This window comes from Malaclemys terrapin, chromosome 3 (genome assembly GCF_027887155.1).
Source record: "Malaclemys terrapin pileata isolate rMalTer1 chromosome 3, rMalTer1.hap1, whole genome shotgun sequence".
Lineage (NCBI taxonomy): Eukaryota > Metazoa > Chordata > Testudines > Emydidae > Malaclemys > Malaclemys terrapin.
In genome coordinates, this window is record NC_071507.1 from 2,927,769 (window position 1) to 2,942,991 (window position 15,223).

The 15,223-nt window shown below is 43.3% G+C and overlaps 1 protein-coding gene and 1 long non-coding RNA gene across 2 annotated transcripts in view; one reads left to right on the forward strand and one right to left on the reverse strand.

Moving 5' to 3' along the window:
• TTL (tubulin tyrosine ligase) overlaps positions 1–15,223 on the forward strand; it is a 35,592-nt gene that overhangs the window by 6,161 nt on the left and 14,208 nt on the right. The window contains exons 2-6 of the mRNA XM_054021578.1: positions 875–953; positions 2,725–2,957; positions 9,007–9,142; positions 9,305–9,574; positions 14,308–14,451. Coding sequence (XP_053877553.1) covers positions 875–953; positions 2,725–2,957; positions 9,007–9,142; positions 9,305–9,574; positions 14,308–14,451 — 862 coding nt within the window. The remainder of the gene's footprint in view (positions 1–874; positions 954–2,724; positions 2,958–9,006; positions 9,143–9,304; positions 9,575–14,307; positions 14,452–15,223) is intronic.
• LOC128833601 (uncharacterized) overlaps positions 1–15,223 on the reverse strand; it is a 23,238-nt gene continuing 8,015 nt past the window's right edge. Inside the window, exons 2-3 of the long non-coding RNA XR_008444290.1 lie at positions 2,801–2,889; positions 1–183 (exon numbers count right to left, since the gene is read on the reverse strand). This is a non-coding gene — a long non-coding RNA (uncharacterized LOC128833601). The remainder of the gene's footprint in view (positions 184–2,800; positions 2,890–15,223) is intronic.

Genomic DNA, 15,223 nt, shown 5'->3' on the forward strand with positions numbered 1-15,223 from the left:
TCCGAAGAAGTGAGGTTTTTACTCACGAAAGCTTATGCCCATATAAATCTGTTAGTCTTTAAGGTGCCACCAGACTCCTTGTTGTTTTTGATGACAGGGCAGCAATGGGGAAAGGGCTTGCTTCTACTGAATCTGGGCATTTTCAATATTTCAGCTTTGTCCTGAGTTCTCAGGCTGGCTCTCCTGCTGGGAGAGGAGTCATTGTTAGTCACCCCTTTACTTCTAGCCAAGAAAATTAAAACAAGGTTGCCTAGCCAATAAATGAAAGATTCTGCACATTTCTTAGAAGTAATCATTTGAGTTTAATTGTCAAGACACACAAGGTAGAGCTGATGCATTATTTCTTGAGTCCAAATGCTCAAAGGGTGACCCCTGCCATCTGGGCCTGGGAGGAGGGGGGCGGGTAATGCTTACAGACACTTGTCTAGCTGGTGAGCCTCAGGGGACAAAGGATTTTTAGGCACTCTAAGCAAATAACACATTGCTACTCTCTATTGTAAGGACAAGGTGGGGTCACAGCGGGGGGAGGTTTGGTTCATTACAGATATTTAGGTAACAGACCTATTTGTGGAATACCAAGTACGTACGAGTGACAACCAGCACTAGAATATGGAAGTATATAAGGCATATATGACTTACCACCACAGATAGTAAAACCTAACTTAGAATGGTCAAGCCTAAGTAAGGTGCACTTCATGATGCAACCTGGGCCCAATGTCAGCATCACTTGGTTGTCTGGGGTACTATATAACAGAGAAGTCTAATTTTTCTCTTCTTCCTAGGATTCCTTAGCAATCTGTTCTCTTCTCCCCCTCCCCCCCCTTTTTTTTTTAATTGAAAAGTTTGTTCTTTAACTCTCCCTTTCCTCTTGTAGGTCATGAACCTGGACTTGTGCAGCTGGTAAATTACTACAGGGGAGCTGACAAGCTTTGTCGCAAAGCTTCCTTAGTGAAGTAAGGATTCCATTGAAACCTTTTAGTGTGTTTGTAGAAATGTTTTTTCTAATGCAACTAAATATGAAGTGTGTTTTGTAAGATGCTTGAAAAAAGCACCAAAATTTGCCTTTAAAGGCCTGCTGTTCAGGGCCCCTTCGGCAAGCTTCAGAAGCTGCATCTGCTTTTTTTTCTTCACAGTCATTTGTGTGCCCAAAAAGCATTTCAGTTTCTAGATACTGGACCTGATTTTCATGGCCAAGCAGCATTTGTGTGTGTAATTCCATTATTTGCGCTTGCAAATGGTGCTGCATGTCAAGTTGGGAACGCAAGAGCAGCGGATGATGTTTCCTAAAATTTGGACCTAAAGAAACAACCACTACAACATTATCTGTCTCTCCCGGTAGATGTATTTTAAAAACTTGCTTCCAATCTGCTATTTCTGCTGTTCATTTTTAGAGAGACTTGCAGTACTAATGTGCCTCTAGCTAACCAGATCCTTTGGTCAAGTGAATGCCAGGAGACATCTTTTTTCAAAAGAGACTACTCCGAGACAGAGTTTCAGCAGCAGCAGCAATGCCAGTGTCTCCTGCAAGGAGTGGTGCTTGTGCTTCCATTTGTTAAAGAGATGGAATATTGAGTTGGTTTATTAAAATAGGACTGAACTCTGCTTCAGTTACAGCAGGTTCATTTCAAAGCTCCTGGTCTGCTCAAACTGTTTAAGGCTTCACTGTCATACAATAAGAGAGAGGCTGCAGGGCCTACATTAACTTACATAATGTGGAGTATCATTCTGTAGCCCACCCATCATAATCGTTTGCACCTTGGGCCTGCATGGCTTACGTTTGTTTAAAAAATCCCTTCTAGAAATCCCAGGCCCTTCTATGTAGATACGATGTAAACAATCACCCAATGCCAGAGAGCAGATTACTTAAAACCATTCATTGAGATTCACAAAATTATTTCTATATAGCTTGTGCTTTGTGGTCAGTGCCTGTCTTTTCTAAAGCTGTAGCTGACTTTTCCTCTTAATCCCGGGGGTCACCAACACTTCTAATTGCTTAAAAATCACCTGTGACTCTGAATAAAACCATTTTGACAAAATCCAAAGCCCACTAAAGTCAATGGGAAATTTCCCTTTAATATCAGTGGGTTTGGATTGGATATATAGCTCCCGTTTGGAGAAAATTACTTTTCTGAATAGCCTAGTTCACCATTCTGATCACCTCATCTTTCCTGATCAAGTTCCATTGCACAGCAATTTTTGCAGGGGCGTCTGTGTTAGGACACAAGATTCTCAATGAAAACTCTTGGTTGGTTTCTCAGAAAGATTTGTGCGGATAATGTGCAATATCTAGCTATATGGAGCCATTTATTATTTAAGAATATTTGACTCCAGTTCATGATAAAAGGCAAATATATTAAAGACAAAATAGAAAGATCTAGATCAATGATTTGTAACAATGTTTATTTAGAAAGATGAGTGCACAAAAACATCTTTAGGAGAGAGGAATTTACACAAATCTCAGTCTTATAGTATTACAATATTTGCTGGCTTTTGAAAAATATTTTGTCCTACTTTTTCTTCTAGCAGCTTTAAAGAGAGGACTATTTTCAGCAAGTGAATAGAAATATATACAGTACAGTATTATTATTGTTGAATATGCATTAACCATATTCGCTACCAGGAAAAAGGCTCATATTAATGATAACCTGCATTTAATAAGTATAAATTATTTTGGGAGCTCTAGGATTAGCAAGGCTAATGGGCTGGTTTATCTTCTTCAACTAGGCTAATCAAGACGAGCCCTGAGTTATCAGAATCCTGCACATGGTTCCCAGAATCATATATGATTTATCCAACTAACCTAAAGACTCCAGTGGCTCCAGCGCAGAATGGAATTCGCCATCTTATAAACAACTCCAGGACGGATGAAAGGGAAGTGTTCCTGGCCTCCTACAACAAGAGAAAGGAGAGTGGGGAGGGGAACGTGTGGATAGCCAAATCCTCGGCCGGTGCCAAAGGTTTGTTTCCTACTGAGATGCTCCAACTCTTTTCTGTTCTTGTTGTTTGATTTTTGTTATTTAAAAAAAATAGACGGATGCTTCTTTTCCCTGCATCGTGTCTAGCCAGGGTTGCAATATGCCTGTTTAACAGCAGTGTGTGCTCCGCACTGCGGGCCTTTACATAAGTACCACAAAAAACTCTGTTCTCTGCACCGGCTGGGGCATTTTATGGTCTCCTCTCTGCTCCTAGGGAACCGTCAGCACGGGTTAAAAGTACAAACCTTCACATTCTGTCTGATATTTGGGGGGGTGAATAAATGACCAGCAATGACCACTCTGATGCCATAAACACCCAGTACTGCTCCCCGGCAGAGCCCTTTGTGTGGGAAAGACCCCAGCAAGAGACAAGGCACAAGAGGTGTGTCCTGTAACAAAGCCAGTGTAATGTGGGGTATGGGCAGAGAGCCTGAGCAGGGATGAGGGAATGTGGGGGGCATGAGGAGAGTAGTGGGGGTGGGGGAAGAGCGTGGGAGTAGGAGGGGTGCCGGGAAATATGAGTGGCAGGGAAGATAATGGTTACGGAGAGGACAGATGATCATAGGGGCAGGTGGAGGACAGGAGATGGGGAGAATATGAGTGGAACCGGAAGGGAGGCAGGATAGTGATAGGGTCTGTTGTACTGCTGTCTCTCAGGCCAGTGATATGGAAGGTGGAAGGAGAGGAATCGACTGGTAGCTTCCCGTTCCAGAGGATTTGGGAGGATAATGGGACAGGGGGATTGCCCTCCAAGCAGCCACTGGGGAGGCACCTGCATTCCTGGCTGAACTTTGAATCTGAAACATGCGCGCACAGGGAGTTCCCTGCAAAGCTCAGACACTGGCAGGCAGCTCTCCCCACCAGCTCATGATGTCTGGGTGCTCATGGCTGGCAATAGGGGATGCTGGAGACCAGACCAAAGGGAGGCAAGAACAGAAACAAGGAAAGGACAGAGAACAGAGACCGAAACCACGGGCAGGAGAGGCAGAGAAGAGGGACGTGGATGCTCTCCTACATGTGCACGTGCTGGAGTAGGAGACATGAAACCCAAGTCCTCCCCCTCAAAGTCACTACTGCTTGTGTTCGGAGGGCAGCCCTTGTGGCTCCCTAGGGGGCCCGCTCATCTTGGTTACAGAGCTGGCCAGACTGTCAGCTGATGTCAGTCAGTGTAATGCCGTCAAACAATGCAGTTATGCCAACTCATGGCAGCCTGGGTCCAGCCCAGAGGCCTTTCAGCCACCCACAATAGCCAGCCACTTGGTTTTGCAAAAATCCCCGTCACAAAAATCAAGTCTGAGGAAAATCTCAGTACTTTGAATAAAAATCATATTGATTAATGACTGTTAATAAAGACAAGTAATTACTCTGGAAAATCATAATTTGTCACGTACAAGATCTCAAATTACTTTTGATCCAGTGTTAGGAAAAAAGCTACCAAGTAATGCTACAAGGAAACTTTAAAACTGTATACATTCCAGCGCAAGGTGGCTGTAAAATATATTCATATTAATGAACAGTGAGCTTCCAAAGTATATCAAACCATCTCGCTAAAAATCAGTGTGGATGCATTCTTCCAGAAGATTGTCATTTACACCATCTGTTCCTCTATCACTCTGTCCTGTCATTCATATTCCTCAGACATGACCTAAGAGGAGAAGGCTTGGTTTCATCAAAATGAAAAAAAAAAGGACATGTTTCTTCCCATCTAATCTTTGTAGCAAAAAGTACTCCTATAGTCTCACTAGCTGATTTTAAAACTCTGATTTAAGCAATAACTAAAGTGTCTCCTGTATCTGGGGAGTAGCTATAGTGGGGAAAATTGTAAAGCATTTTACTTAAATATGATAAATATCTCCTGCTTCAGGCATGACCCCATCTTGTCAGTTATTGAAACAAATGTAATTGTAAGTGTTTGACACACAGAAGCAGAACCCAGAGGAGAAAATTTAAATTGGAATACAGAGCACTCTTGTAATCTTCAAAAATGGTTCATATCTTCTCCCAGAAGTGTTCTATACAATAAAAGGAAGTTCTCTAAATGCTTAGGAAAACCCAGTCTCCTAACATTACATAATAATTAATAAGAAGAATGTAATATTTAATAACTAATTTAATAAACCTCAGTCTTCTGTTATTAAAAGGAAAATTGCTGTTTTAAAAACCCAAACAAAACCAGAAAATCTTAGATTTAGGGCAAACATTTGGGATTTTTTTTCAAGAACAATGGATATGGACAGTCAAAGGGATCCCAAGGAGCCTAACTTCTGTCCTGCTTAATCCACACCTGGCTCAGCCCCAATGCAGGTGACAAGTTCAGCTAACCACCTGCCTCATTCAGCATCCATCCTGTGCACGGAGTGGAGCAGGAGTCCTGTGGGGGGAATAGCATGGGATCATGTAATTAAAGACTGTATCATAATGCATATGGACCAGGGGACCAAATTAAGATTACACAGGCAGTCGTAAATCTGGCATTTTCTAACTTTTCAGTGCTTGACTTAGCAACATTACTCTTATTTTAATATGGTTATTTTGCATGGAATTTCATTGATCTTTTAAAAAAAAGAAAAATGAAAAAACAAAAGTTCCATTATGTACAATCGTATTGCTCCTCTCCACTCTCTCCAAAGGCTAAATTTGAATCTAGGACCTCAGCACATATCTCTGCCCTTTGAGCTAAGAGAGTAACTGGTACCAATAGTAGGCTGTTACTCTGTTTGAACCAGCCACTAGGTGGGGATGTGATAACACATTGCTACTAGTGGGTGGTGGTGATTATTTATAATTGGTATTGCTGTAGTGTTTAAGGATCCCAGTGCGAGGTAAGGTACAAACCTATAACAAAAAGTCATTCCTTGCCCTGAGAGGTTTATAACATAAGTAAACTGCACAGCGATTTGCTAAAAAGCAATGAAATGCTGTGGATCGGGATTCTTAGGGTCTGTTCCTGGCTCTGGGAAAGAAGCATTGACTGGTGGTTAGAGCAGTGGATCAGACAACCGAACCAAGCACATAGATTCAGCAAATTCATTCTGAAAAGCGGTGGAGGTAAGACTCTCATCTACCATATTGAAGAAATCCCAGTTCTGCTAGAAGTGACCGCGTGCAACCTCTGTTGGCAGGAGAGAGATCACTTGATCATTCCTGTTAGTTTCACTCCCTCTGGGGCACCTGGCATTGGCCACTGTCGGCAGATGGGATGCTGGGCTGGATGGACCTTTGGTCTGACCCAGTGTGGCCGTTCTTACGTTCTTACTGTATCTGTAAAATGAGGGGAATGATATTTCTCTGCCTCCTGGCATAGGCATAATGCAGCCTGGCTCAATAGTAAGCATTGTGCATTGCACAGACGTAAACACCAGTCACTGGAAGAGGTGAGTCTTGAACTCATGGTCTCCTGGTTTTCAGCCCAATACACTTTTCCCCAGATGCAAGGGTATTTTTGGTGGAGGAAGGCTTACAAACACAGGAAGTTTGGCAGAGCCTGGGAGTTTGCTCAGTATATTTGGGAAATAGGTGAAACAAGTATAGAAAAAATCCTACTGTGGATGTGCTAATGGGGACTTTAAAAGCTAGAACTGGGGGGATTTTCATGAGGGAAAGCAAAAGGAACCTCCCTGACTGCAAGCCTACCCCTTCCACTGAATCTTCAAACTTCTGCTCCAAATCATGGAGCTGTTAGAGCTGTTGAAAATAGTAGTCTGGAATTTTTGTAAGCACTGGCAAAACTACCTGTTTTCCCCTAGCCTCCTCCTTGGAATTGGCTGCCCTGTGCTCAGATTTTTCAAAAATTCAATGCGAGACAGAGACCAAAACAGAGAAGATTTCAGCTGGAAGAGTTAAAGTTTGGCAAAGCTTAAAACAACCAAGAATCAGGGGTTCTCTGGGGAGTGTTAGGTGACTATAACTGTGAGTGTCACTTCCCAGTAATGCCAAATTCTGGAAAGACTGTTCTGTTTCTAATACTCCGCCACTGCAAGTGGATGTTTGTATTGAAATTATATGGAGGAAGGGATAATTGCCAACTTCAACTGTAAATTGGAGGGAATTTGAAGATAGATTTGAACTTTCTCAATGGGGGACTTTCATACCAGGGAAAATATTAATATTAGGCTTATCCTTTTTTAAAACCATTTCTTTTTGCATTCTTGATGATTTAGTATTGACTCAAAAAGAACAGGAGTACTTGTGGCACCTTAGAGACTAACAAATTTATTAGAGCATAAGCTTTCATGGGCTACAGCCCACTTCTTCGGATGCATATATCATCCGAAGTATTAGTATTGACTTTAACCTTGAACTAAATGGGGCTGCAATGAGTAAAGTTACTCCTGTGAGTGTTTGTAGAATTATATTTGTCAGAAGAAGCTGAAACAAAAATCTTACTAGAAGAAATAGCTTCAATAAACTGAGGAGCCGCATAGAAAATACAGGCAACTTGAATTGCTTCATGTTTAAATTCAAAGTCACCCGTATAGTGGAAGGTGTCATTGTGCTGTTTGTGTGCCATCTTTCAGATGAGACATAAACCAAAAGAGGAAAGAGAGTTGCTTAGTTAAAACACTCAAGTGGGACTAAGATCTGGGTTTCAGTTCCTGGAACTTCCATAGACTCTGCATGTGACTTGGGCAAGCCATGTATTCCCTCCTTGCTTCAGTTTCCCATCTGTAAAACAGAGATTATCGTCTACCTCACAGGTGTTAGGAGGTTAAATTCATTGATGTGTGATATGCACCCAGATGGTACAGTGTAGGGGACTGTATAATTACCGTCCTAGACAGATTCATGGTACTTCACTGGGGGCAAATACTGAGCCAAAATAGAACTGGGAGAAAACCAGTTATACAGCCCCACTATGGAAAGAGACTTGATACATTAAAGATGGGTGTCAAGAGCATGATGATTCCTCTTTGTTCAGTCTTAGACCACAATTTGCCTCAAGAAATGACGCTGATTAAGCAGTAGAGTGTCTAAAAGGAACTGTCAAAATGATTTAAAGTGTTAGAGGGCATATCCTATAAGAGGAGACTGGATAAGATGAAAAAGAGACCTAAATATCTATAAAAAGCCAAAGAAGATTTATTTTTAGGGTTACAGGGTTACATAAGATGAGAAGTAATGTTTTAAGGGGGGAAGGGAAGAGGCCTGTCCCGCAGACGTTTACATGCATAACCTAACCCATGCAGGTAGCGCTCCTGCACTCAGTGTGACTACATCTGAGTAAAGGTATTCAGGTGTGCAGGATAGGCATTCTAGATGATAGGAAAATAATTCGGGACGGGGAGACCAGTCAGGCAATGGAATAATTGCCAAGTATATGAAAAAATTAACTGGATTCAGCACACAAAGCCTGGAGGTCAGACCAGGTTACCCTGGAGGTCACGTCAGGCCTGATGTCTCTAACTACATGATGATGATGTGTTCCTGTTATTTTTGTGGGAGGTTTTGTGTATTGGAGGTTTCCCCGATCAGTGTGTTGTGGAGTTGAAGTTCCCATCTCTCTGCTCCATAGAGATGTCTTAATCAGTCTTTACTGTAAATTGGAATGGTATATTGCGTCTGAGAAAAGTTCTCTGAAACACCAAAAGTACGTGATAAACAGCTTTTGTTAATTGGTCTCGTGGAAGAATTCTGTTTGGTAGTTACAGAACCTGAGGAAAAACAGTAGAAGCCACAATGCACAAATTTTAAGCAAGACTCAACCACACAGACAATCCGGATTCATAAGTACAAAGATGTCCCAAGATCTAAATGTCTATTTTCAACTGTAACTCTTATAGCTGAAACTCTTCCTTTGTCTTAAAGCCTAGACATCTCTGGGTACCTAGAGGAAAGTCTTTATTAGCCAGAAAAGTTTTTACCTCCATATTCTCAAGCATGGTCATAATGCCAAATCTGCTGCACTAAGAGACCCAATAACATATGTCATTACATATATTTTGGTGTACTTCAAAATCCTTTAAAAAAATAATTTCCATTAATCATATCTGTGAAACTTGCTTTATTTTACCTTTGCTTTTTTTCATGTTAGGTGAAGGAATTCTTATTTCTTCAGAGGCTACTGAACTTCTGAACTTTATAGATGATCAAGGACAAGTGCATGTGATTCAGAAATACCTTGAAAAGCCTATGCTGTTAGAGCCAGGCCATCGCAAGTTTGATATTAGGTAACGTTTTCTATTGATACTTAGATTGCCTGTCAATTCTTATTCAAAAAGATTAGAGAAAATGCATTGGGGTGAGTGAAGTGTTGTTAATAAATCTGATTATGTGCATATTCTGGCTTAAAAAAAACTCCAAACCCTATTTAGTGTTCTTCTAATTTTCAGAAGCTGGGTTCTAGTGGACCACCAATATAATATCTACCTCTACAGAGAAGGCGTTCTGCGGACCTCTTCAGAACCATACAATAGTGCTAATTTCCAAGACAAAACCTGCCATTTGACCAATCACTGCATACAGAAGGAATATTCTAAAAACTATGGGAAGTATGAAGAAGGGAACGAAATGTTCTTTGAGGAGTTCAATCAGTATCTGATGAGTTCTTTGAACATTACACTGGAAAGTAGCCTGTTATTGCAGATCAAACAAATAATAAGGTAACTTGTTGATCATTATTTGTGTTACAATAATACCCAGAGACACCAACCAGAACTGAGGACCCATTGTGGTAGGGACTGTACATACACACAGTAAGGGACAGACCCTGCCCCAAAGAGCTCAGTCTAAATAGATGAGACAGACAAAAGGATCATTATCCCCATGTTACAGACAAGGAACTGAGGCTCAGAGAGGTTAAGTGACTTGCCCAAGGTCACATAGGAAGTGTGGGGCAAAGCAGGAAATTGACCCTATGGGCTTGTATAGTCTAGGGAATTTCCACAAGGTGAATGGAGCTATTTTTTGTTTCTTGTTCAGCTTATTCAGATATGTACATATATTTACAGAGCTGGGTAAGCCAGAATTCACCAAAGTTTCCACTAATTTCAGGTGCCTTACTGATTAGGTGCATGCATGAGACAAGTGGGGCCCGATTTTCAGAGGTGCTGAGCATTCACAACTCACAGACATCAGGAGCTACGGGTGGAGGTGATACAAAGAACTAACAAAGAGTTGCTTCATTTACTCAGTGCTCCATCCTGTGTACTGAATGAAGCAGGATCCAGTGGGGAAAATGTGATCATGTTAATTACAGACTGTCTTGTAGAATCCTAGAAGATTAGGGTTGGAAGAGACCTCAGGAAGTCATCTAGTCGAACCCCCTGCTCAAAGCAGGACCAATCCCCAACTAAATCATTCCAGCCAGGGCTTTGTCAAGCCTGACCTTAAAAACCTGTAAGGATGGAGATTCCACCACCTCTCTAGGCCAGTGGTCTCCAAACTTTTTTGATTGTGCACCCCTATCAGTAAAAAAAATTTTGAGCACGCACCCCCTGCCACGCCGGCTGTACCATTTTTGCCAAAGCAAAAAAAAAAAAAAAAGCCGCTTGGACTCCCACCCGAACTGCTGAAGCAAAAAGAAGGGGAAAAAAACTGCTTGGACGAAGCAAAAACAAAACAAACAAAAAAAGTGCTCCTCCTGCCACGCACTCCTAAGGATCCTCTTGCGCACCCCTGCTTTGGAGACCACTGCTCTAGGGAACCCATTCCAGTGCTTCACCACCCTCCTAGTGAAATAGTGTTTCCTAATATCCAACCTAGACCTCCCACACTGCAACTTGAGACCATTGCTCCTTGTTCTGTCACCTGCCACCACTGAGAACAGCTGAGCTCCATCCTCTTTGGAACCCCCCTTCAGGTAGTTGAAGGCTGCTATCAAATCCCCCCTCCCTCTTCTCTTCTGCAGACTAAATAAGTCCAGATCCCTCAGCCTCTCCTCATAAGTCATGTGCCCCAGCCCCTGATCATTTTCATTGCCCTCCACTGGACTCTCTCCCTCCATATCCTTTCTGTAATGGGGGGCCCAAAACTGGACGCAATACTTGAGATGTGGCCTCACCAGTGCCGAATAGAGGGGAATAATCACTTCCCTCGATTTGCTGGTAATGCTCCTACTAATGCAGCCCAATATGCTGTTAGCCTTCTTGGCAACAAGGGCACACTGCTGACTCATATCCAGCTTCTCATCCACTGTAATCCCCAGGTCCTTTTCTGCAGAACTGCCCTTAGCCAGTCAGTCCCCAGTCTGTAGCAGTGCATGGGATTCTTCCTTCCTAAGTGCAGGACTCTGCACTTGTCCTTGTTGAACCTCATCAGATTTCTTTTAGACCAATCCTCCAATTTGTCTAGGTCACTCTGGACCCTATCCCTACCCTCCAGCGTATCTACCTCTACCCACAGCTTAGTGTCATCCGCGAACTTGCTGAGGGTGCAATCCATCCCATCATCCAGATCATTAATGAAGATGTTGAACAAAACCGGCCCCACGACCGACCCCTGGGGCGCTCCGCTTGATACCGGCTGCCAACTAGACATCGAGCCGTTGATCTCTACCTGTAGAGCCCGACGATCAAGTTAGCTTTCTATCCCCCTTATAGTCCATTCATCCAATCCATATTTTTTTAATTTGCTGGGAAGAATACTGTGGGAGACCGTATCAAAAGCTTTGCTAATATCAAGGTACATCATGTCAACCGCTTTCCCCATATCCACAGAGCCAGTTATCTCGTCATAGAAGGTAATCCGGTTGGTCAGGCATGACTTGCCCTTGGTGAATCCATATTGACTGTTCCTGATCATATGCACAGGAGGGCTGAATGAGGGTTGCATGGGCAACCTTAATATTGGCATTTCCTAACTTTTAAGGGTTTCACATTACAAACTGAGTGTCCTTTTGACTAGTTTTTTTAAATTGATGTAATATTGGCTTATTGGTGGATTCCCCTGGTAATATCATTGCTGTTCCCGGGTTATTCCATAATTTGCTCAAGATATGGTTTCTTGCCCCTTTCTCTGGAAAAGCTGGTCCTGGGCTGAATAGACCTAGTTCCTAAGCCTGTGTGTTCTCAGAGGAACAAGGATACAATGGAAGGATTGGGATGATGTCATAGCCGGGAAGGAAAGTCATTCCAACTGGAAGCAGAAGGCTGTACTGTGATCTCAGGCTTTTATATTGATTTTGTAATCTAAGATATTTCACTATTTAGAATGCTCCAGTAATGTGCCTAGGAATAAGGATGCAGGCTCATTAGAACATCCTATTTAAACCCATTCCCTCAGAAATGATAGGAGCTATTTCAAGACATTCCTCTTGGTATGGTTTCCTGTTGCAACAAGTTGGTTCCTGTCCTACAGCTGCTGAACCACGGCTTGACATTCCATCGTGAGCTGACATTTCTGGACACCTGCTCAAGCGGATAATCAGCAGAGCTCTTTCAAACGGCTGCATTTCTGTGGGCTGGTTCACCTGTCACTCTGTTTCACTGCTCTCAGACTGATGTGTGAAGCCGTGTGTTACGCTTGGGTTGGATTCAGGATGACTTGGCACTGAGGTGCAAGTCTGTAGGCCAGCAGCTGGAGCGGGGTCTGCAGTGCTTTCTGCATTTGTTCCCTCCCATGGGGAGAGATGCACAGAGCTGGATCTCCCAACTTGTCTACGTGCTGTCCTTCCACATTGCTGCACATGGGAATCCCAGGGAGCTGAAATCTTGGTCGGAGCTGTGCATATCTCTTGCACTCTCCCCTTTTATACACCAGACCCACCCCAATCCACTGCCATGAGAGCCTCTGCTGATTCTGGGTACTAGCTGGCTGGAACTGGGTCTGCAGCAGTGAGGTACAGTAGAAAGGAATGAGGTAGATAACAGGCACTATCCCCCATCCTGACCCCTTTGTGCTGCTCAGGTGGCACAAAGGGGCTAGAATCTGGCTCTAACTTTCCTTGGTGGGGGAAGCTCTGAGTGGCACAAAGCTGTCATAATCCCCTCCTGTGCCAACTGCCCCTCCCTCCAGCATTGGGGTGAGTAGAGCATAGCTGTGCTCCTCCAGTTCTCATTGGCATGTGATCGCGTGTCCCTAGGCAGCTCTAATGGCAGGGCTGGAGAGTTGTGGCTTGTGGGTCAGGGAGCTGTAACTGGCCCCCTCATAGCTCCTTTCTTTCTGAACGGGGGGCATCGTTCTAGAGTTGCACTTGAGCAGTGTGTGATATTGCATCAGGCATGCTTCTCCCGCAGCTGATGCAGCTAGTCCTGGTCCTGCAAATCCTTGCTCAAATGAGTAGCCTTGGGGAGCAGCCCAATGGAAGTCATTGGGACTGCTCAGTTGGTAAGGGTTTACAGTATTGGCTCCAGTTTCGTTGCATTTACTGGACCCTGCTTCCTTCAGACTTCATGTAAACTTCAATTAGATTTATGGCAATTTAACAATACCACCCTCATTGATGTTAGTTGGAGCCCCCTGGCCAGGGCCCCTGCATCACTGACTTATACCACACTTCCAAATGTGCTTTTGCTTTGCCTTGATGAAAACCCAGACTGCTTATTGTGTGCACAATGTTTATTCTTTAGTCAATAAATCCAAGTGTGTGTGTGGAGTTTATGTATACGTACACACACATTTGTATTCTCTACACTCGATAGTTTGTCAAAGTGCCCTGCGTGGTGAATAATAATCTTGCCTGTCTACTCGAAAGAGAAATCCTATTATAATGGATAAAGGTTGTTAATTAGATCATACCCATGTTGCTGGGAGGTCACTCTTGCATGTCTAGTGTCCATAGTCGTTCTCTTGTTCTAAATGCAGATAACAAGAGAGCACTTCTCAGGCTCGTGATTAGTATTCTGTTGTTGTGCATCACTCTTTGAACAGATTTTGGCTTTATGCCATTCTGTGTTATTGGAGAACACAGAAAACATGTGTTGAGTGTCACAGGAACATGTCGAGCTGCTTCAGAGTTGTGCTAAATGATAGGTTTTGTAAAGAGTTATGTTAAAATCTTCTTTGTGCTCTTGTGCATTTCTTTCTTTTTCTAAAGCCTGTGGTGTTATGAAGTGTCCCTGCCACAATCAATCCTGGTCCAACTGTCAATAAAGTCAGTGGTAAGGCTTCAATGCGGTTTGGATCAGGCCTTTAGTTAATGCAAACGGAGAGATATTTTTGCATGAGTCAGAATTTTTTAGTATTTTTTTTTTTTTTTTTTTTTAAATTTACAATAGCAAAAAGTAATAATAGTATGAGGAACAAGTCTGTTCCTGATCCCCTGTTTCCATTTGCTTTTCCCACTGCACTGTGCCCTTCTGATCTCTGTGCTGTGTCTCTGCTCCGGGAATCTAGAATTACCGCTCTTAAATGTTTATGGCTGCTAAGTCAGATCCTGCATTTTTTCCTTTTGCAGAAGCTGCCTTATGTGTATAGAGCCTGCAATCAGCACCAAACACCTTCACTACCAGAGTTTCCAGCTCTTCGGCTTTGACTTCATGGTAGATGAGGAACTGAAGGTCTGGCTAATCGAAGTCAATGGGGCCCCTGCCTGTGCACAGTGAGCATCCTCTTCCTGTAATAAAATGGTAGCTCCCATGTACCGACGGCACGGCACACCTGGTCTCTTGTTACTGTAGTTCTGAAGAAGGTGTTCGCTTTCCTCTCAGCTTGGTGGCAAGCTATTGTTCCTGAAACTGAGACCAGATACTTGCCTCCAACACGTGGCCTGCTGCTCCCCAAGCTTGGCGGTCTAGGTGACCCTGCTTTAAATACGCCCCAGGAGGAGGCCCCTTGCTGTTCTGTGGGGCTGGAGAAAGCTCCCCCTTGCTGTAGTGCTGCAGTAGCTACGGCCACATGGCACCCCAGAGTTGTGCCTCTGGCCAGAAGGCACATTTCTGCTCAGCTGAATTTCTGTAACTTACACTATTTCTCAGTAGGAACTGTGTCGTTATCCCTCTCTTCAACCCAGCAGCAGCATGGTCAGGGGAGGGACTTACTGGGAGAGGCCCTTCATACCGGTGGCTTTTCCACAGCAGTAGTGTGGGCCAGTCCAACAGTTGAGACACCCACTCCTGGACTTGAGCAGCAGAGCTTTTTTCATATGACAAGTATCTAGCTCCAGTTTCAATCTGTGAGTGAAAACTCTATTTGTGAAAATGTAAATGGAACTGAGAAGCGTTTTTGGTTCTTTTTATACCTGTGGGAAACAGGTAGAAATTGTGGAATTGAAGATTAGTGGGGGAAAGGGAATGGGCAGAGTCATTGGTGATTAAGAAGGGTGTGGCTAGTGGGTGGTACTGACTGTCACTGGATGGTGGAGAGGTTAGTGG